Below are 21,050 nucleotides of genomic sequence, written 5' to 3'. Positions count from 1 at the left end.
ACTGTTTCTCTTCACAGATGCTGCCTGACTTGCTGAGCATGACCAGCATTTTCTGTTTTTATTTCAGGTTTCCAGAAACTGCAGTATTTTGCTTTTGTGTTATTGTAATTTGGACAGCACTGAATTAGAAACGGTCCCTTAAGTCAACAGCTGCCAATGCTTCAGTTCGATAAAACCAGATTCGGTCAGTCTGCAAGCTGGAGTTTGGAAGCTGCTGATGAGTTGCTTTGCACCTTGGTCATTCAATCTTAGACTTAAATGAATGCAAAGATGAGCTTAACACAACACATTTGCCTGGATGGGTGCAGCTCCACAACACTCAAGAGGCTCGACACCATCCAGGACAAAGCAGCTCACTTGGTCAGCACCCCTTCCCTCACCTTAAACATTCTCTCCCTCCACCATTGATGCACGGTGGCAGCAGTGTGTACCATCTACAAGATGCACTGCATCAACTCACCAAGGCTCCTTTGGCACCACCTTCCAAACCCATGACCTCTATCACCTAGAAGGACAAGGGCAGACAGTGCATGGAAGAGCACCACCTGCAAATTCTCCTTCAAGACACACACCAGCCTGACTTGGAACTATATCACTGTTCCTTCTCTGAGGCTGGGTCAAAATCATGGAACTCCTTTCCTGATAGCACAATGGGTGTACTTACACCAGATGGATTGCAGTGGTTCAAGAAGATGGCTCACCACTACCTTGTCAATGGCAATGAAGGATGGGCCAAACCAGCAGCACTCCCATCCAATGGAAGAGTTGAAGAAGTATCTTTTTTCTCTGTTGGGGATGGTACTTCAGCCATACCCCTGTCACTTTTTGGTGTCAAAAAATATTGGCAAAATGTTATTTTTAAACAAGACACTGCTCCATTAAATACAAAAAGCACTGAGTTCATACCCTGTGCTAACATTTGTTGAGATAATTGCAATGGACATTTCTGCATTCCAGCAAACCTAGACTCCATCAATTCTCCCATTTGCTGCCCAAACAGGAATGTCAGGGAGTCTCTGTTTGGTCAAGGCATACACAGGGACCTGTCTGCTGCAGGCAGAAGGAACATGTCCGGGCATTGCACCTCTTTTGAATCAAACAAAGGTGTGGTGGACCATAGTTCTCCAGTGCATTCTCCATGGCAACGCCTCGATCAGAGTCGACTTGCCAACCAATCAGCACCCTTTTCTCATGCCGTATCAAGTGACATAAAAACATGAAATGTTGGAAAAACTCAACAGGTCTGGCAGCATCTATGGAGAGAGAAACAGAGTTAACGTTTCGGGTCTGTATGACTTTTCTTCAATCATACGGACTCAAAGTTAACTCTGTTTCTCTCTCCACAGATGCTGCCAGACCTGCTGAGTTTTTCCAGAATTTCCTGTTTTTATTTCAGATTTCCAGCATCCACATATTTTCCTTTTATTACAGTATAACTTGTTGCTCCCTTTGAAATTTGACATTCTTAGATCTGTCCCGATGACTGCAAGATGAAAAGCTTCAAGAACGTGTCTCTTTTTTCAGCAAAACTCAAGCTCTGTACGACTAAGCAACTATGGGTATCAGATATCCTCTACAGCTGAGCGCGAAGTATTACTCACCCTATAGAATATTTTACACTTCAATGTTGCATAACGGGACAGATGTTATGCATTGGCCTTTTGTTCCAATCTGAAGCAGAACAATCACCCCATTTATATAGCACCTTTAAAGTAAAATGCCCCAGCTGCTTCACAGGGGCGTTATTAGAAAAAATTGACACCACTCCAAAGGAGGAGATATCAGGACACGTGGCCAAAAGATTGGTCAGAGAGGTAAGTTTTAGGGGACATCCTAAAGAGGAGGGGGAGAGGGAAGAGGCAGAGTATCTTGGGGAGAGAATTTCAGAGGTTAGGGGCCTGGACAGGATGGCATGGCAGCCAATGATAACAAAGAGTATGGGGATTGGGGAAGGATTGACAAGAGTAAAGGTGTTAAGCGGAGTAGCTGAAAGAAAACTCTTTGTACATACCAGCAGGTTCACTGTGCAACTCATACGGTTCCCTTTGCTTTCATCACTCATCACCGACCTATAATCCAGCAGTTTCTCCAGGAGACCCTTGACCAGTTTGACGAAATGTTCCACTAACCTAGCAATGCTCGGGTGTTCCAAAGCACATTCCAGGAGGCTGAAGGAAAGAGTTGCAAGATATCACATGTAAAATGATGAACCAGTAACCAAGGGAGTAATTTTAAACTTGTCTCTCTGCCTCTCACTTTTGTTGCACTATTCATTCTCTGGTTTTGGGCATCACTGGAAAGGCAGATGGGACTGACTCAAACTCATTCCAGCTCATGAAACACCTCTGCATGTGATCCATGTGTGGTCAAAGCTGGCAGTGTGAGGAAATGGGCAAGAAGGGGAAGAATATAAGGGGCCTGCAGTCACTTATAGAGTTGTGCTTTTGAAGTATTAAGTCCTTGGAAGATATTTATATTTTTATTCAAGTTATGCAAAGCGTCAAATTCAAAACACACAAGAGGGAAGATGAGGCAAGGTGCTCTGGTAGCTCCCCTCCATTCCTTCCCCAGCAAGCGCTGCAGCCTAATTATGTTAACTACTCTAGCCCCAGGAATCAGGCAGAGTCAGGATGTAGACAAGGAACTGCCATAATCCTATTCTACCAAAGATCCACACTGCTGTAAGGAGGAGGGGAAAATTCAACCCCAAGTGTAATGTGTACAGACATCAGTTGAGAACCATGGATTTGGGGAGCCATGAGTACATCCAACCACAATCTGAAGGAGAGAAGCCATGTTAATGGTTGAGGGGAGGCTCCTCATTAGAACTCACGTGACTATAAAACATTGACATTGGTCTACATTTTGTTTTTAGATTTTGCTGAGCACCCACAACATTTTCCATCTCTAGTTATGGATTCCCAATGTTCATGGCTCTTCCTTCTATCAGTACTCTACTGCACTTGATCCTGTGAAAGGGTTTGCAGGAGGGGCAAGTAAAACCAAAACAATGGAATAAAATCCCTCGAACGAACGATTCTTGTCATTACCCATAATGTTACACTTACTTTGAGAACCAGTGCTGTAACATGGCATTAGCTGGGTATCTTTTACGGTTCTGTGGAGCTTTGCTCAGTGGGAATGCATATAAGAGGATCTGGAGCCACAGAGTGAGACAGACTATGAAACAGTTGGAGAGGGCAATATTCACTGCTTTGAGCATCTTCAGGAATCAAACCAGGGAGTATTAAAGAAAATGCAGACATAGGGCTGGATTTAACACTCCCCCACTGGTGGGTTTGAAAGTACTACCTGCCTATCTCCTACCCACCGGACCCTGCTCCCAATGCAATTTTATCAGTGGCAGGGGTGGTACTGGGTGGCTGGCCCACCAATGGGCCAAATGAGGCTTATAAGTGGGAAATTACTTCCCACTTAAGGGCCTCATGCCATCACTGTCAGGGTTAAACCAGCGACGAGAGAGGTTCACTCCAAGTGACCAGCCCGACAGGTTCCCCTCTGCAGGCTGGTGGTGGGCAGGGAGGTGGGGAAGATTCCTCCTGGGCTCATCAGAAGGCCCCTGCCCTCAAAGTGTAATAGCTCCCCAGATTCCCCTTCCCAATGGCCTCTGAAACTGCAGCCTCCATGTCCCTCACCAATTCCCAAACACTTAAAATGTTCTGACTAATTGCAGCTCACTCCTCATTGCCCCAGTGCAGTAAAGGCAGTGGCCACCGCTCCCATTGGCGCTGTTGGGATTGGAGTGAGCTGCTGGCCTCTGATTGGCCGGCAGTTCTGAGGCAGGATTTCCTGTCCCTAAGGGATGGATATCCTACCATCAGCTCATTAGCAGCCAATTGGCATTGAATGACTGCAGGGCAGTTGTTCTTCCCCTGGGGGGGGCTCACCCCTGACTTTTTAACCAGGGGCAGTGGGACCATGGTGCAACATATAATTTAGCCCATAGAGCTATTTATGGTACAGAAGGAGGCCATTTTGCACATCAAGTCCATGCTGGCTCTCTGTGGAGCATTCCAGTCAGTCTCACTCCCTAGCTCAATCACTGTAACCCCCTGCATGTTTATTTCCTTCAAGCACCCAACCAATTTCCTTTTGAAATCATTTGATTGCTTCCACTTCCACCACCCTCGTGGGTAGTGAGCTCCAGGTCATTGCCACTCGCAGCATAATAAAGTTCTTTCACTACATTCCACAACCTCTCTTACCCAAAATCTTAGATCTGTGTCTCCTAGACCTTGCACCGCCAACTAATGGGAACAGTTTTTTCCTTATCTACCTTATCTAAGCATGTCATAACCTTGTACACCCTCCCCTCAACCTCCTTTGCTCCAATCTCAGCTTTTGGGGTTAGGGAGGGGTATTGAGGGGCAAGGGTCAGATGACAAGCTGTTTTCAAACTACAATGAATTTGCTCCAGTTTGTTCTTGTGGTCTGTAGTTCTGAATCCAATTCCATGGCCACCTCTGCAACCTCCTCCACTTGTCTAAACTCTGGCCATCCTCTCTTATTTCCACTCCACTCTAAACCCTTGCTACCTTTCTCCAACCCTTTGAAAAGCCTTTCCAAACTTAGTTTGTTGCCTACCCCTTCAGTTCCTCTCCCCCTGTCTCTTCCGCTACTGATTGATGCCTGTTGAAGCACCTTTATAGCAAGGATCTAAATAAATACATGTTGAGTTCTATTCTACTTCCTTATGGGATTTCTCTGTGGTTCACTTTGACCTATGATTCTGATTCTATATTCATCTCCTCATTGTGATTTCTATTTTGTGTTTGTGTGTATCAGTTGAAAGTTGTAACCAAACGGGATCTTACATCTTCTGGAAGAGCTCCATATACTGCTCATCGCCACATCCTCCCTCCACTGCATGATCCAATTTCAGGATTATTTCATCTTCAAACTGTTAAAAAGATCATTAGTTACTTGAGACAACCAAAATCACATTGAGTAAAAGTAGAGGAAGAACAAAATTTGCGAAATTATTATAAGAAAGATGGGAAGTACTCCAAATAGTTAGATACATTTAGTTGGTGGAAATATTAGTTATCAGTAATGTATTCAGTTGTTATATTTCCAAATACCACTCCTTTATTTCACAGCTGTTCCTTTTAGATTGGTTCCTAGTGTTTGTACTTTCAAGGCCCTTACTATCATTCCCACAGTGCCTCATCAAGATATCCATATGCATCTGGCATGTGGATTGGCATGAAATGCCTATCCATGGAAAACATGAGGTGGACAAAAAAGACCATTTTGTCCATCCTGACTTATTCAATAAGTACAAATCTACAGCTTCCCTGCTCCTTTTCCTGACCCCCATCAAATGTTTTAGCTGTTTTCCAACAGGTTCCAGTATTCTTCACCTTGCCCTGACAACCACCACCCCACATCACCCCCCACCACCACCCCCCACCTCCCCACCACCATATCCAGATATCCGTCCTGCGCAGATCACTCTTAGCATGAAGAACTTTGGGACATCAATCCTACCTTTATTTGTCATTGGTTTAACCTTGTGCACCCTTGTCCTACTATTTGAGCTTAATCTAACAGTCATAGAAATTATAGAAGGAGGGTATTCAGCCCATCATGCTGTGCCATCGTTCGTCAACTGGAGCTATCCACTTAAATGGCATTTTTCTGCTCATAACATTTCCTTTTCAAATACTAAAGCTAATGTAGCTTCTACCTCAGTAGCCACTTATGATAGAGCATTCCTGTTGCGATAACCCTCTGTGAGCATTAAGTTTCTTCTAAGTCCCACTTTTGTCCTTTGAATCTTAACTCTTTGCCCCTTTGTCCCTGATTCAAGAATATATTTATTAGATCCCCTTAAGCTTCTCTCTTGCAGAAATTTAATAAAGGATTCTGGACCTTTCTCAATATGCTTATTGTTTGTATATACCTCCATCAGATTCCTTCTCAGTCACCTCCTTCAAGTTTCTCTAATCATTCCTCCTAATCTATGTTTTCTGATGCTTTTATCAGGGTATGGCCAAGGTCCATAATCTGACAAGGTGCAGTGTTAAAATGGCATCCTGCTGCATGGTCTGGTGGGCACCAAAGGTAGGGCAGGAATTTTAATCGCCCCTTGGCTGACCACTTGCTCATCACTGAGCGACTATTGACCTTGGGAAGGAGTATTGGATGTTTGCTTTCTCATGAAAGTTGCCTTTGATATTAGCTCACTCAGCACCTCTGAAATACACTTGCTTCTGTTCAAAGGGAGCCTTCAGTTCATAGAAGCCTGGCGTTGGTACGGGGGCTTGAGTCAGACAAGGTGGATACAGTCTTGAAAGCAAATCTTTTCATTTGGTCTCTCCCAAGGCAAAAACACAGAGCCCCACCCCGATTCCAGATTGCCACCCTCGACCACTGAATACGTTGTTTTGTAGAAGGTCAGTAGGCCTTCTGCACCTTATTCAAGTCACATCAAGCACCAAAAGTGCTTTGTTCACACTACGTAGTTAGTGTCTATGTGCTGCTGTTTGTTATGCTCGGCTGTAGAAACCCTGGGCTCTAATTTGCATTGTGATGCAATCAAAAGTGTGGCTATTTGCATTAAGTTGGATTAACCTGAATTTCTGAACCAGGTGCTAGACAGGCAGTGGATAAATAGCAGCACACAGTTTGGGTTTTGGGAGAGGAGGTGGGAAGGGGGTTAGCGGATAAGGTTATTCCATCAGGATATATTCCACTGTTTGATACAAACTTCTGTATAGTGGCCTCAAACATTGGGAAGATGCCAAAAGCAGGATTTTCATGACTAGACTGACCTTTCTCTCTCAAATGCATTGGTTGAAAGGGTGGCAGAAGTGCTGATTCAATAGTAAATTTTAAAGGGGAATTGGATATATACTTCAAATGGAAATAGTTACAAGATTATGGGGAAAAGACAGTGGGGATGGAACTTTCTAGATATCTCTTTCAAAGAGCTGGCAGTGGCATGATGGGCCCAATGGCCTCTTTGTGCTGTAAGGTTCCATGCCTCTATGTTTTCCTTTGTTCCAATAATACTCATTTGATGTGTGTTCAGACGGATGTAGTCTCATCCATCGTTAAAAACTCACATCCACAAGCACAGCTATTTAATGCAAGAGATCTTGCTGAGCCAGCTGAAATTACTGATACCATCCTCATTATAAACTTCCAGTGGATAGACATCACTCCATCCACCCCACTGCCTTCTTTGGTTTCCATTTACCAAAGAAAAATTCTTGGAACCCATGCCCCTTTAACTATCTTATGACCTTTAAATATCTCCCAACATACAGCTTCCTACAGAATAGGAAATGGTGATTCATCTTCCTTCATACCTTCCTAAACTTATTGAACATAGCATACTCGCACAACATCATGTCAAAGAAGATTGGAATTGTGGCTTTGCGGAGCTCGATCTCTGGAATCAGGGTCATTTCAAGGATTGGGCCAACCATCTCTGGGATGAAGTGGATCTTGTTTTGCGCTGTCATTCAAAATATAAATAAAATCTGATTAGAAAACTGCATGCCTGGAAATATTCCTCACCACAACCTGATCTCAATCTTTAATGCTAGCTTTATTGTTTATTAGAACTAACTTCCATGAGTCTTTGTTCCTGATTCTCTTCTATCCGCTTCTGAAACTGCTTGCTCTGTCCCCTGGGTGCTGGTCACCCTTCCCTGATTAACCTGAGTAACTGTTCCCCGTGTGTGTTCTTAGACAAAGGATCATGGTTATTGTGGAAGCATTACAGCCACATCCTGTTCCCCTGCCACCTTACTGGAGCGTGCTTTTCTGAAGGATAAATGGCTATTGATTGAGGCGGATAGTTTGTTCCCACTGGGAGATGATCAGGGGTGAGAACCTTAGTCCCAGTGGGCGATGATCAGGGATGAGACCCTTAGTCCCAGTGGGTGATGATCAGGAATGAGACCCTTACTTCCAGTGGGTGACGATCAGGAATGAGACCCTTACTTCCACTGGGTGATGACCAGGGGTGAGACCTTAGTCCCAGTGGGAGATGGTCAGGAGTAAGACCCTTAGTCCCAATGGGAGTTCATCAAGGATGAGACCCTTAGTCCCAATGGGAGATGATTAGGGGTGAGACCCTTAGTCCCAGTGGGAGATGATCAGGGGCGAGACCCTTAGTCTCAGTGGGTGATGATCAGGGGTGAGAACCTTGGTCCCATTCAGTCGTAACCTGAGCTTGGAACTCTGGCTGATTTTTTTTACCCTTCCTTAACCTAAAGATAGTCAGGCCATTTGTAATGTTGCCATCACTGTCCTAGCTGAGAACAACGGCCACTCCACACAGACAGGGGAGCTGGATGGGGGCTTTGTAGCTCAATACCACAATGGGTGGAGCATGCATCGACTGAGTCAGTGAGTTAATGTGCAGTAACTGTCAAAACAGTTGAAAAGTAACTTCATTCAAAACAATCATGAAACAACATTTCACTCACCAAGCTTGTACCACATGTCACGGACGTTGAATCCAGTTAGGCGCCTCATATCTCCGTATCTGAAAGAAACGGAGTGTTTTCACTTACTTTATTGTACAACTATGAAAAACTATAATTAAACATTTTTCTGACAATTTAACCCATTGTAACCACCACTCCCTCTCCATGGTATCTGCCATCCTTTAGGATAGCAGGTTGTCTTGTGGTGCTGATTTATTCACTGGTCATTATTTTTTACCAATAGGTCTCAGGATAAGGGTCATTCATTTAGGACTGAGATGAGAAAAAATTCCTTCACTCAGAAGGTTATGAATTCTTGGAATTCTTTATCCTAGAGGACAGTGGATGCTCAGTTGTTGAGTAGATTTAAAACTGAGAACAATGGATTTTTTTGGATACCAAGAGATGTGAGGATAGAATGAGAAAGTAGAGTTGATGTAGGAGTTTGCCCATAATCTTATTGAATGGCAGATTAGGTGCTGGTGGCCATATTGCCTACTCCTGCTCCTATTCTGTATGTTCTCAGCACCATGCTTATCTTCTCCTCAGCCGCAAGAGGAGTTCCAGCCAGAAGCCCAGTGAAAAAGCAGCAAAGGTAAGACAAGAGACCATCTATATAAGGATGATTGCAGAAATTTATTTCTCAACCATTCACCCGAGAGATCCTGCAGTTTTAAATCTGAATCTCCAAAGGGGAATGGTTCTTTTTAAACTGAGAGGCAGATTTAAGGAGGCTGCTTAAGCAGGACTGTGAATATGCAATCGGGACTGGTATCAGCCTTTGCTACAGCTGTCAGCCTTTTGGCTATGGTAGCACCTTGCCTCAGATTCAGAAGGTCATGAGTTCAAGTCCCACTCCAGAGATTTCAGCCCACAGTCTGTTGCACTCTCAGAGGTACTGTCCTTCAGATGAGACGTCAAACTGAGGCCTCATCTGCTCTCTCAAGTGGCGGATAGCAAAAGATTCCATAGTACTATTTCAAAGTGGAACTCTTGCCAATATTATCCCTCAAACAGCATCACTGAAACAGATTATCTAGTCATTATCACATCGCTGTGTATGGGACCTTGCTGCTTACAAATTGGCTGCTGCATTTCCTGCACTATAACAGTGACAATAACTTAAAATAAATTGCTGTAAGTCACATTAGGACACCCTGAGGTTGTGACAGGTGCACTTTAATGCAAATCTTTCTTTTTTTTTTGGTTCAGTCATGAATAAACTATGAGATAGATTAGGGGTTGCAGCAGTCCATGTGATTTTCTGTCCATCCAATAAATGGGAGGAAAACCACACAGAACAGTCTGTCCCCTGTTCTATGTATGCACTCCTATCATGTGAAACCCTGAGCTAGGAGCATTAATTCATTGCATCCATCCCGACTGACAATTGTCAAACTCTTTCGAGTTATCAACAGTCACAGATTGCAACTCTTTCGAGTACAATCACAGTTCTTGGTTTTCCGGGAGTGGGACATGAACCCACAACTCTCTGATTCAAAGGCAAGGGTGCTATGAACTGAGCCACAGCTGACAATTGTCAATGTGCAGCAAGGAGATTGAACAGTAAATTGCTCCCTTTCTAGGCCAGAGAGGTTGATTGACAATTGCATTAATAGCTATCACATTGTTAGAAAGATACTTCTGCTGTTAAGTTCCAGCCTTAACTCTCTGCAGTGAATTTAATGGGCAATTAATGTGCAAATCCTGTAAGTTTTTAAAAAATACCAAGACGGATAAGGGCAAAATATTAATTGTGTGAAATGAATGGTGGAACAACGTAAACTGACCAGAAAATTCACAAGTCACAGTTTATCTTTTAACTCCCAAATTTGCTGGGAGTTTCCAGCAAGATCCAGCCTAACGCATTAATTAATGAAAGTTGCTGTAGTCCAGGGGACCATAGGCTGCTCCCTCATTAGAGGGAAACAACTGGCGGTGAGTTTACCCTGAGGGTCACCACACCTCAGGCAAGGAGTGAGGTTGAGAATGTGGGGCCTTCATGGATGACCTCACAGGAATTGAACCTACACTGTTGGCATCACTCTGGATCACAAACCAGCCATCCAAGCTAACCAACTCTGCAGCATTAATTAATGGATTTCATCATTAGCCAGGTAATTACCATCTCAGTAACAGGATTGAAGATCATGGCAAAATTTCAACTAAGATTTTAAATACTCCATAGCCAAGATAGCTCATGCACTGACAAGGCCCAGCAGGAGCGTCAGGATAGAATAGTGTTAATGCAGGAATGGATGAATATTCTGCAGTTTGGTTTGATTACTTATTCAGGGAATATATATGCAAAACTATCCCAGTTGAAAATAAGTAGATGGGGTAGAGTCCATTGCTGAATAGAGCAGGATGTTCAAGTTTTTTGTTTATCAATATAATAGCATGATGGTTCATGGACCATGTACAAGGTGTGGGCTAAAATCTTATGGGGCAGGGGGCAAGGCATCCATCCTTGCCCCCTGCCCCATAAGGTGGAAGCCTTGCCCCCTCAAAGGAAAGTCAACAAGAAGCTGACTCATTTTGTGCAAGCCATAACATGCTGCGGGCAGGCTAACTTGGCTAACTATGAGGCTTCCACCACTTATTGGAGATGAAGTCCCACCTTGGGAGCTGCTGACCAATCCAATTGGCCAGCAGCTCCATTAGTCCTGGCAGTACCAAGAGCTCAGTAGTAGGCAACAAGCCCCGAGAAGAAGGGCCAATGGATCCCAGAGTGAGATATGCCCAGGGTATTGGGCAGGGAGGGTTTGCCCAACTTAGGGAGGAGGGCGAGGGGGTTGGGGGTGAGTTTTAGAGAACAAGCAGGTAGGAAGGAAAGAAGTACTATCTTTGGGGGGTTGACCCCGATGCACAAAGGACACCCCTCAATGATAGTACCACCCCACCCTTGAAAAAACTTATCTTTTTTTTAGAAACGGGCTGCCCACTCCTGTCCACCTGCCCATGTCAACTGCATTATGGCATGGGCAGCATATTATTGAGGTCAATTAACTTGATAAAAAACTCAAATGACCCTTAATTTTTTAAAAAAGGTAGGTAGGCTGCTGATTTTGATGCCTGCGTTATGGGGGTGAGCTAGGTATCCACCCTATTTTAATGCCCTTCCGCTAAAAACACACTGGTGGGGGCACCTGAAATTCAGCTCCAATAAATCTATGTCACACTAATTTGCCAACATGAAGTTTCCATTCATTTGTAACTAACCAATCTTGACATTCTGGTTTTGCATTTAACATCAAAAACTGGCGTTTTATCATATCATTAATGTATTAAAAAAACCAAGCTATGTCAAAGAGGCGTAATCAGGCAAAACAATCCTATGCCGAGCCAAAATAAATTTAGTAAAGATTAGGTGACCAAAAGCTTGGTCCTAGTGGTGAGTTTTAAAGAGAATCTTTAAACAAGAAGTAGGAGGTAAAGGAATGGCAGGGCTAAAGAGGGAATTCCATAGTGTGGGGCTGAGATGACCATGGTCACAAATGGTGAGACAAAGGAAGGGAATAAGGAATAAGAGGTATGCAGAATTTTTGGAGATGCTGGAGGGTTGAAGGTGATAGGGAGAGATGAGACCATGAAAGCATTTAAACGCAAGCATAAAAATGTTAAATGGGAGATGTTGAAGGATGAAGAACCAATATAGATCAAAAGGGAAGGAGTGGTGGGTGAAAGGAAAATAGGATACAGAGGTTGGAGGATAGGAGGCCAATTATGAGAACATTAAAATAATCCATTCCAGAGGTGACAAAAGTAATCAATTCACCAATGAGTCAACAACTCATTTTCAAATATCCAGACCCACAACATAAAAGTAGGACAAACTAGCAAGTAAGAAGTGTGAGTGCAAATAGGTTTAGGCTATTAAGGCTTTAAGCCTGAATTGTCCAGGCCCTCTTGTACCCATGGTGTGCATTTTCGCCTGCTGGTCTGGTCTGTCAGAAGAGCTGGAACTGAATATATTTTTCCTGTTTCATTGTTGCTTCTCCTCAGTGTAAAAGGGTCATAGCTGGGACTAAATAACAAAACATTAATGAACGCAACTCACTTGTTCAAGATTTTGGTGCATTTTGCCTGAGAAAAATGTTCCAGCTGCAGTGAATCTTGGGTAATGAAGCTTACGGCCAGATGGAAGTAATTATTCCACAACTGCAGACAAACACACAGTTAAAATTACACAGAAACATAATTAAATTTTATTGCATATCAAAACCATCACTATTTAAGTAACATCTCAATGTTATGTCCTAGCTTAGTATTTTGAATTATTCAGAATTATTTTTTAAAACAATATAATAAAAATATGCTCCCATCAGCCTAATTGTCATAATATTTCAATTTCACATTTGTTATATAAGATTGTTATATTTTAGCGTGTTCCCAGGTTAATTATTTTATAATGAGTTGGCATTAAACAGGGAACTACAGATGTCCGAAGAAATATAGTCAATGGTTTGCTGGAAACATGGGGATACAAGTAAGCCAGTCAACCCCTTGAGCTTACTCTACAATTCAGTTAGATCCTAGCTGGTCTGTAACTTAACTTCATTTAGTTACCTTGGATCCTTATCCTTTAATGCCTTTATCTAACAAAAGTCTACCAACCTTAGTTTTGAAATTATCAACTGATCTGACCCCAACAGCTTGCAGGGAGCGAACGTTCTAGATTTCCACTATCCTTTATGTGAAGATAGTCTCCCTGACAACACCATTGGGCAGCCCAGCTCTAATTTTTAGGATATTCCCCCTTGTAATGAAGTCCCCCACCAGAGGAAAACATTTCCCTGTATCTATCCTACTGTATCATTCAATCACCCTAAACCATACAATTGGATCACCCTTTAAATCTTCTATGGGAAAACAGGCCTAGTCTATGGAACCAGTATTCAGAATTGAATCTTTTTAACCCATGTGTCATTCTGGTTTTTCTTTGTTGCATTTCCCAAGGAATCCTTCCTGAGGTGCAGTGCTAGAGCCTGACACAGTACTCTAAATGGTGTTTAACCAGAATTCAAGACAACTGCAGCATAACTTCTATCCATTTGTATTCTGCCTCTCTTGAGATGAAGACTAACATCCATTAAACTTTTTAATAATTTTGTGCACCAGCCCACAAACTTTTAGTGATTTCTATATATGAACCCAGAAATCTCTCTGCTGCTCCACAATGACTAACTGTTCACCATTGAGAGGGGACCCTGATTCTTGGGTCCAAAGTGGATGGCCTCAAACTTCCCTGTATTGGACTTCATCTGCCATAGTTTTGCCAATCACTTAATCTATTAATACCCTATGCAACTTTCCACTGCCATCTACATTATTTACTGTGCCATCTAACTTGGTGTCATCAGCAAATCCTGCATATCTTCATGCAATCATAGAATGGTTACAGCACAGGAGGCGGCCCTTTCCTCTTGGTCTTGCAAATATTTTCTCTTCGGATAATCATCCAATTCTCTTTTGAAAGAGATGACTAAACCTGCCTCGTCCAAACACTCAGGCAGTGTATTCCAGGTCTTAACAACCCACTGCATAAAAATGTATTTCCTCGTACTGCTTGTTTTTTGCAATTCACCTTAAATCGGTGTCTTCTAGTATTCAACCCTTCCGCCAACAGGAACAGTTTCTCCCTATCTATGCTGTTCAGACTCCTCATGATTCTGAATATCTCTATCAAGTTTCCTTCCAACCTGCTTTTCTCTAAGGAAAATATGCCCAACTTCTCAAATCTATCCATGCAACTAAATCCCTCATCAGTGGAACTGTTCTGAGATTGGGTACTTCTATCTTGGACTCTAGGTGTGGGACTTGGTTCTTAGACAAACTGTAGATGTACTCTGGTATCTGCTTAACACTTGCTTATTAGTACTACATCTAAAAATGTTACAGAGTAGCACATAGCTCCTAGGCATGATTCCAATCGCTCTCGAGTGTCCAACACATGATTAACCGGTGTCAGTGGTACATCATCATCTACGTCATGAATGACCATATCCCATCTCTTAACCCTTTATACTCTCTACACGCTCCTACCTTTTAACAACAATATGAAACTACGGGCAGAATCATCCCAGATTTGCACAAAGTGCGGTAGCAGATGGGAAAAAGGATGTTTTGCCTGCCGGCCGCAATGGTGGATTTTCGCACCGTATCGTCCCATTCCCACCTCATTAATAATGCATTTCTGGAAAACAAGCCTGGATTACTGACAGGGTAGCCTCTAATTCGCTCGCCCAGCCAATACCTCAGGCCTTCAGTAATCTGGGAACTATATTTAAAGGACGCCCCTGCACAGAGCTAGCTCTCACTAAGGGATTGAAAGCTGCTACAAAGTCATGGTTGCCAAAGGGAGGAAACATGCTGCCCCTAAATTTAGAGATGCCTCCTTCTGGAGCCTACTGGACACAGTTGAGGCCCGCCATGAAGTCCTCTATCCCCACTCTGGGCAAAGACCAACAAGCAAGGTGACAAATCCAACATGGGAGGCAGTGGCAGCGGTGGTCAGCGCCAATGCCCTGCAAAAGAGGACAGCCACCCAGTGCCAAAAGAGGAAAAATGATCTCCTCTATTCCACTAGGGTAAGTCACTCTTTTCATCATTCTCAACTCACACACTCATAAATCCATCACACATCCAGAGATCTCACTTACTAACAATTCAATGGACATCACTTTTCACTCTCTCACACACACACACCTTCATTTGCACTACAGACTGTGTCCTCATCCCATCGATGACATCACTCACCACCCGTACAAGCCAGCCATCCTTCGCATCTGGCCGGGCAGGCGTCCTGCTTTCACTCTCTCCATCTGTCTTCATGCAGAACAAGTTGGCGCACAACAAAAGGGAGAGGTCACAGGAGGAGTGCCTGACATCAAGGTCCTCACAGACTTTGAAAATAGAGTCATCCAGCTGGCCGGCAAAGATCTGGATCATTCCTGTGTTGACAATGAGGCCGGTGGTGCTCAACCAAGTAAAGATCCAGCAGTGCAACATCCATCAGACAAACATGCTGTGAGTCAGTTCCCCTGTTCTGCAGTCCCCTGCCATGCACTAATTATCTCTCCTTGCTTTTGCAGGCACATTAGGAAGCAGCCAAGGGGGTCCATGACCCAGTCCCTCAACTCAAGCCCCAAAGAGACATCTGAAGCGGAATCTGATGACAATCTCATTGAAGACCTGTCACAGCGCTCATGCACACCCTCCATCAGCGCAGAGACACACAGCTCAGTGGGACCTAGCTCTAAAGTAGCTTTGGAGTCACATTCTGGTGATCACATTGCACTCCCTGATCCACAGCAGGCGGCGGCAGAGACTCCTCAGGTTTCTGGCACGAGGCGAACTGCTGGAGGCCAGAAATCTGCAGAGTCCGAGTCAGATGATTAGCCTCTGGACTCGGTCACGCCTCAGTTGTTGGAGCTGCAAAGGCAAGCTTGATAACATCACTCCTTAGGTTGCAAGGCAGGACAGAGGAGTCCGTCGTCTTCAAGCTGAGGTGATAGCACCGGTAACCCAATGCACCGAGATCAGTACTGGTAGGATGGCGGCCGCCATGAAGACCTTGGTCCAGGACATCGGTCCTGCACTGCTGCGCAGGCTAAACTCCATTGCTGATGCTATAGTTGGCCTCCAGCAGTGTGAACGCGAGAGAGCGGTGCACTCGATCTCACTCCAGCTTCCCCTTCTCCTCAAGGAGTCAGCCAGGGGCCTTCAGGCACCCATAGGGAGGAGGATCAGCAGGTGCACACCCCGGGATCATCCACCCAGGTGACTCCAGGAGTGTCTGGCCCACCCAAATCCCCTCTTTCTGTGAACCCAGCAGCTCCAGCTCCACAGGACGAGGAGGGTGTCACTGCCACACAGCAGGACCCCAAAAGCAGGCCGGGGCCCTCCAGGTCTCAGCTCTCCAGAGGACACCCGCCAAGGTCATCACAGACAGGGTGTAGTAGTCTGCAGGCTGCCTCCTCCTCCACTGTGGACATCCAAGGCGCACCAAGATGTAGTGGCAGTGTTAGGAAGGTTAAGATGATGCAGTTTCACCACGTGGGCACCGGCATTAATCAGTTGTACATAATGTTCGCTATTGTAAATAAACTCCCAAGAGTGTCTAAAAACAAAAAGCTAAAAGCTACTGCGGATGCTGGAAATCCAAAACAAAAACAGAATTACCTGGAAAAACTCAGCAGGTCTGGCAGCATCGGTGGAGAAGAAATCAGTTAACGTTTCGAGTCTTCATGTTCTGCCGAAGGGTCATGAAGACTCGGAACGTTAACTGATTTTTTCTCCACCGATGCTGCCAGACCTGCTGAGTTTTCCCAAGAGTGTCTCCCTGCCTATGGCTCCTTGGTATGATTAGTAGTGTTCATGTCACTCAGATGTGAAACCTTGGTTCCTGCACAAGATAAAGGCAGGTGTCTCAGTCCAGGGCCTCTTCCCTGTGCAGTGTGTAACCTTCAGACCAAAGTGATGGTCTGGCTTCACACTCACTGGACACATTACTGATACCTGCACCTTGATGGTGCTGGTCATTGCTGCCAGAATGTCGTGGGCAGGCATCACAGAATTCCGTCATTCTCTCTCTGTGCTCTCAGCACTTTTAAGGTGGGGCTGGCCCCCCCATCTCTTCAGCATCTGTGACTGGTGACGCTGTGCTCCTGAAGAGGTCAGGTGCTGAAGGCTGACAAAGGATGAGGTGCATTTCAAGTTTCATGGCTGCATCTCCATGATATGACGCTAATCACAGAGTGCAAGCGAGCTGCCCTCAGCCAGACAAGAGTCAGACATTCACAGAGTTTATGTGATGATTGATGGAGTGTCCTCACTTCATGTTGTCATCATCCTCCTGGAATCAGGTGGCTTTTAGGGCCTCCACTGTGTCTCCATAACACGAGCCTGAGTACTAAGGTTATGGGCGCTGCCATCAGCCACATAGGAGTCAAGCATGTACAGATGCAAGGTGACGGTGTCAGGACTGTCCTCATTGCATCTCATCATCATCCTCCACAAATCTTGCAGCTGTAAGGGACTCCCAAGCATACCGGCCTCATCTGGCCAGTGCAATGGCCTCATTGCCTGCATCCTCGCCTTCGAGGGTCTCATGATTGCCAACCCCTTCAATGCTCCTCATCAAAGGATATGTGAAGCTCCTCCATTTTCTCCTCAGCTGGGTCCTCCCCCTGTTGCAGTGCCAGGTTGTGGAGCGCGCAGCGAGCGACATGCGTGATACCCTCCGGAGACTGTATTGCAGAGCTCCACTGGACCTGTCGAGGCACCGGAACCTCATTTTCAAAATGTCTATCATTTGCTCCACCAATGTCCAGGTTATGCCATGAGCCTTGTTACACCTTCACTCCGCTTCAGTCTGAGATTGCCGCAAGGGTATCATCAGCCACGTCCTCTGTTGGTAGTGTCATGACTCACTGGGGATAGTGTGCTGTAATACCAAGCCCCACTGTTCCCTGAGCCACGACAAGTGTGAAAAGTTTGACCAAACCACCAGATTGCCCCAATTCTACATAACTGTTTAATTTAGGTTAACAGAATATGAGCACCAGGTTTATAAACTTAACAAGTAAATAACTGTTTATTGAACAAATTGTCTTTAACTAATGGCAAAAGAAAGAAAGATGAATTGCTAACTTCTAACTCAATAACTTAAACTCTACCCCTTCTTAAACCCCTATAAACAAACAAACACACACATACAAGACACACAAAATATGGATTTTAAGGGTGAGATAAAACAGCTCAATAGCACCAATCCGGTGTACAGGGTTAGATGGGTTGATTTTGATTGATGTCTTCCCAATTCCTTGCAGTTTGTTGTTGATGACACGAGGTGGTCTCCCAGAACTTTCAGTCTGTGGTTCACTGGTTGAAAAACTTGCTTTTCAATGTCTCTACTGGTGATTTTTCTCCTTTTCCTCTTGACAGGGTTTTTCAGAGAAAGCAGGTTACAGAGATGTGAGGGATAGCCAGCTAGCTATTATGGCAGAATTGCTGGAATCTTATAAACACAGGAGAGTGCGAGTTTAGGTCTTCCCTCTTTACAGGCTAGGAGCTCTACTGCCTGCACTGTTACCACACAAAACTCTGGTCACCTGGTCAGGAGCCAATTAAAATGCTGTTGTTAGGCAGTTCCCCTTAGTACAGAACTCCTTTCCAGCACCATTCTGTTCTCTTATGGCACCCCATGTTCCAGGATAACAACATTGTAGATATTCCTCATCCTGTTCTAGCAAACATGTCTTTCAACTGCAGCCATGGTAGTTTTTTATAGCCACAGTGCAAGATAAATAAAAAATAGGTTATTTACAGTAGCCCTTGGCCCCGAGGAGCTAACCCTGCAGCCTCTTTCGATCCTGGAAGATGTCAGGGATCTGCTAATGATGTAGGGATCTTTGACACTCCCTGGGAATGGTGCGCAGACCCATAGGATGTGTATGTGGTGGTCGCACATCAGCTAAAGACTCAGCAAGTAGAAGCTCTTGGTGGTTGATATAGTTGATTGTTTGTTGCCATGGAGATTTAAGTGCCACATGAGTGCAGCCGATGGCACCCTGCACCTGTGGAAAACCTGAGTTCTGAGCAAATCCCAGTTCTCTTGCTTCCTGGTTTTCCGGATCTCAGGCAAAATGCACAAGTTCTGTGCCTTCGCTAACATTGCATCTAAGATCTCCTGGATACACTTGTGTGTTGAGGCTTGCAAGATCTGCATAGGTCACTTGTGGAGCCCTGGAAGGAGCCAATAGCATAAAAATTGAGCACCACAGTCACTTTCACGGCCACTGGCAGTGGATGCCCTCCATATCCCCATAGTGCCAAATCCTGCAGCAGGTGGCACACGTGACCGACCAGCTCCCCGCATCTTCAGCAACACTGGTTCTCGGTCATCTGCAGGAGTGACAGGCGTCATCTATAGACCCTGGGTCTATGAGGCACCTACGAGTGACGGCTCTCTGCAGATCTTCAGCTGCATGCTCAGCAGGCCCTGCCACCCCTTCATTTTGAGGGAGGTGCTCTTCCCTTTGCCAAGCCAAATGCCTTTGCCATTCTCTTCTTCTTCTTCTCTGGTCTCTGTTAGCCATGAGGCATACCGCTAAATCACCAGGCTCCATGATCCTGATGTTCTCCTCCTGCAGTATCCAGGAGAGACACACGTGGGTTTGCATGGGTGTCCTAAAACCCTCTCCCCTCTCTAGGTTAAGCCTGAAGGCCCCTTCATGCACGCAGGAGAGTGCTGGCCTGCACTTGGATGGCCTGTGTGTAGTGCATCCATTGGCTGCCCAAAACCCCACCCACCTCCGTCCCACTCCAACTGACAGCAGCTTTAGCCATTGGACTACATGCTATGCACTCAGCTCAGGTGCAGGCATTCTCCTAACCTGCACTGCAAGGCTGCACTGTTAGTTTGAACCACAATGAAGACTGGCCCACATCTTAATGAAGACATTGCAAGGGGCTGTGAGTGCCTCCACCAGTGACTGTGGCATGGCCACCTTTCACAAGGGGATTGTACAACTTGCTCAGTCAGGCAATTGCTCTGCTGCCTTCTAAAATGCACAATAATTTGCAGTCTGCACCCGAGGGGTGAAATTTTCTGGAGCATTTGGTGGCTCTTTCATGTTTTTGTGTTGTTTGAGTGGGCAGAAAAGCTTCAGAGGCCCAACTCCAATTATGTCAATGGAGCTGCAGCTGCACAGTCTCAAGTGCAGAAGAATGCTCACTTTTGACAAGCTTTTCCAAGTGCGTGGCTGCTTCCCTCACCCCATCCCCCACCCCCCCAACCCCACCCCCGACCCCACCATGAGCTTGAGCATTTCCTTTAGTGCTGCCTTGACCCCACATTACCCCCCCACCACCGCTCTGACCCCCAATGGTACCCTTGCCCTGGCACTGCATTGAAAGCCATCTGGGAAAATGCGACTTGTCTATGCCTCTCTGCAAATGCATGGTGCCTCTTCCTTGAAGCCCGACAAGTGATGCTCACGAGCGCTGCGCAAGGTCACGTGCACTCACCTCCAAGTTCCCCTCGAAGTTCAGATCGCCAGGTGCACGCCTCTTAAAGGCAGTCATGAAGCATGCTGTTCTGTCACCCCAACGTGGGCGGTAAATATGATGTGGGGGTTGATTCTGGTGATTAGGTCTTATAATTAGGTGCAAATGTATTAAAATGACGTTCCTGACATCTGGTGGCAGGAAATGCATCCCATCAACGACGGATCAGGCAAACTGGTTTCACGATGGCGTAAAACCGATTTTTTGCCTTCTCACCATATTGTTCCCCCCTTACCCAGGCCTCCATGGCCTGACACCAACGGGGCCGGAAAATTCCAGCCTATGTTTTTATCTACTTACATTACATTTCTGTGACTCCCTTTTTTACAACTACAGATTCTAGCCAACTCCAACTCCTACTCTTCCCCTCTCCAAGTCACAGTGCAGGCGGTGTTCAATCTCCCTCAGTGTTCTCTGCTCTTAGGGGAGAAGTCTTGGAAACATGAGAGCTTTCTTCTGCATCTGGTAGGACAACATTTTAGCATCATTGCTGTCAGCATAGCTGGAAAGCAG

General features: G+C 45.2%; 1 protein-coding gene across 1 annotated transcript in view; it reads right to left on the bottom strand.

Annotated features, from left to right (window-relative positions):
• Positions 1-21,050, bottom strand: part of dock2 (dedicator of cytokinesis 2) — a 634,661-nt gene that overhangs the window by 138,850 nt on the left and 474,761 nt on the right. Inside the window, exons 31-35 of the mRNA XM_078550540.1 lie at positions 12,526-12,626; positions 8,466-8,524; positions 7,338-7,486; positions 4,836-4,921; positions 2,012-2,168 (exon numbers count right to left, since the gene is read on the bottom strand). Coding sequence (XP_078406666.1) covers positions 2,012-2,168; positions 4,836-4,921; positions 7,338-7,486; positions 8,466-8,524; positions 12,526-12,626 — 552 coding nt within the window. The remainder of the gene's footprint in view (positions 1-2,011; positions 2,169-4,835; positions 4,922-7,337; positions 7,487-8,465; positions 8,525-12,525; positions 12,627-21,050) is intronic.

The sequence above is a fragment of the Cetorhinus maximus genome, chromosome 10 (genome assembly GCF_964194155.1).
Source record: "Cetorhinus maximus chromosome 10, sCetMax3.hap1.1, whole genome shotgun sequence".
In the NCBI taxonomy this organism is placed as follows: Eukaryota; Metazoa; Chordata; class Chondrichthyes; order Lamniformes; family Cetorhinidae; genus Cetorhinus; species Cetorhinus maximus.
The sequence above is the reverse complement of the archived record's forward strand: the minus strand, read 5'-3'. Positions and strand labels throughout refer to the sequence as shown.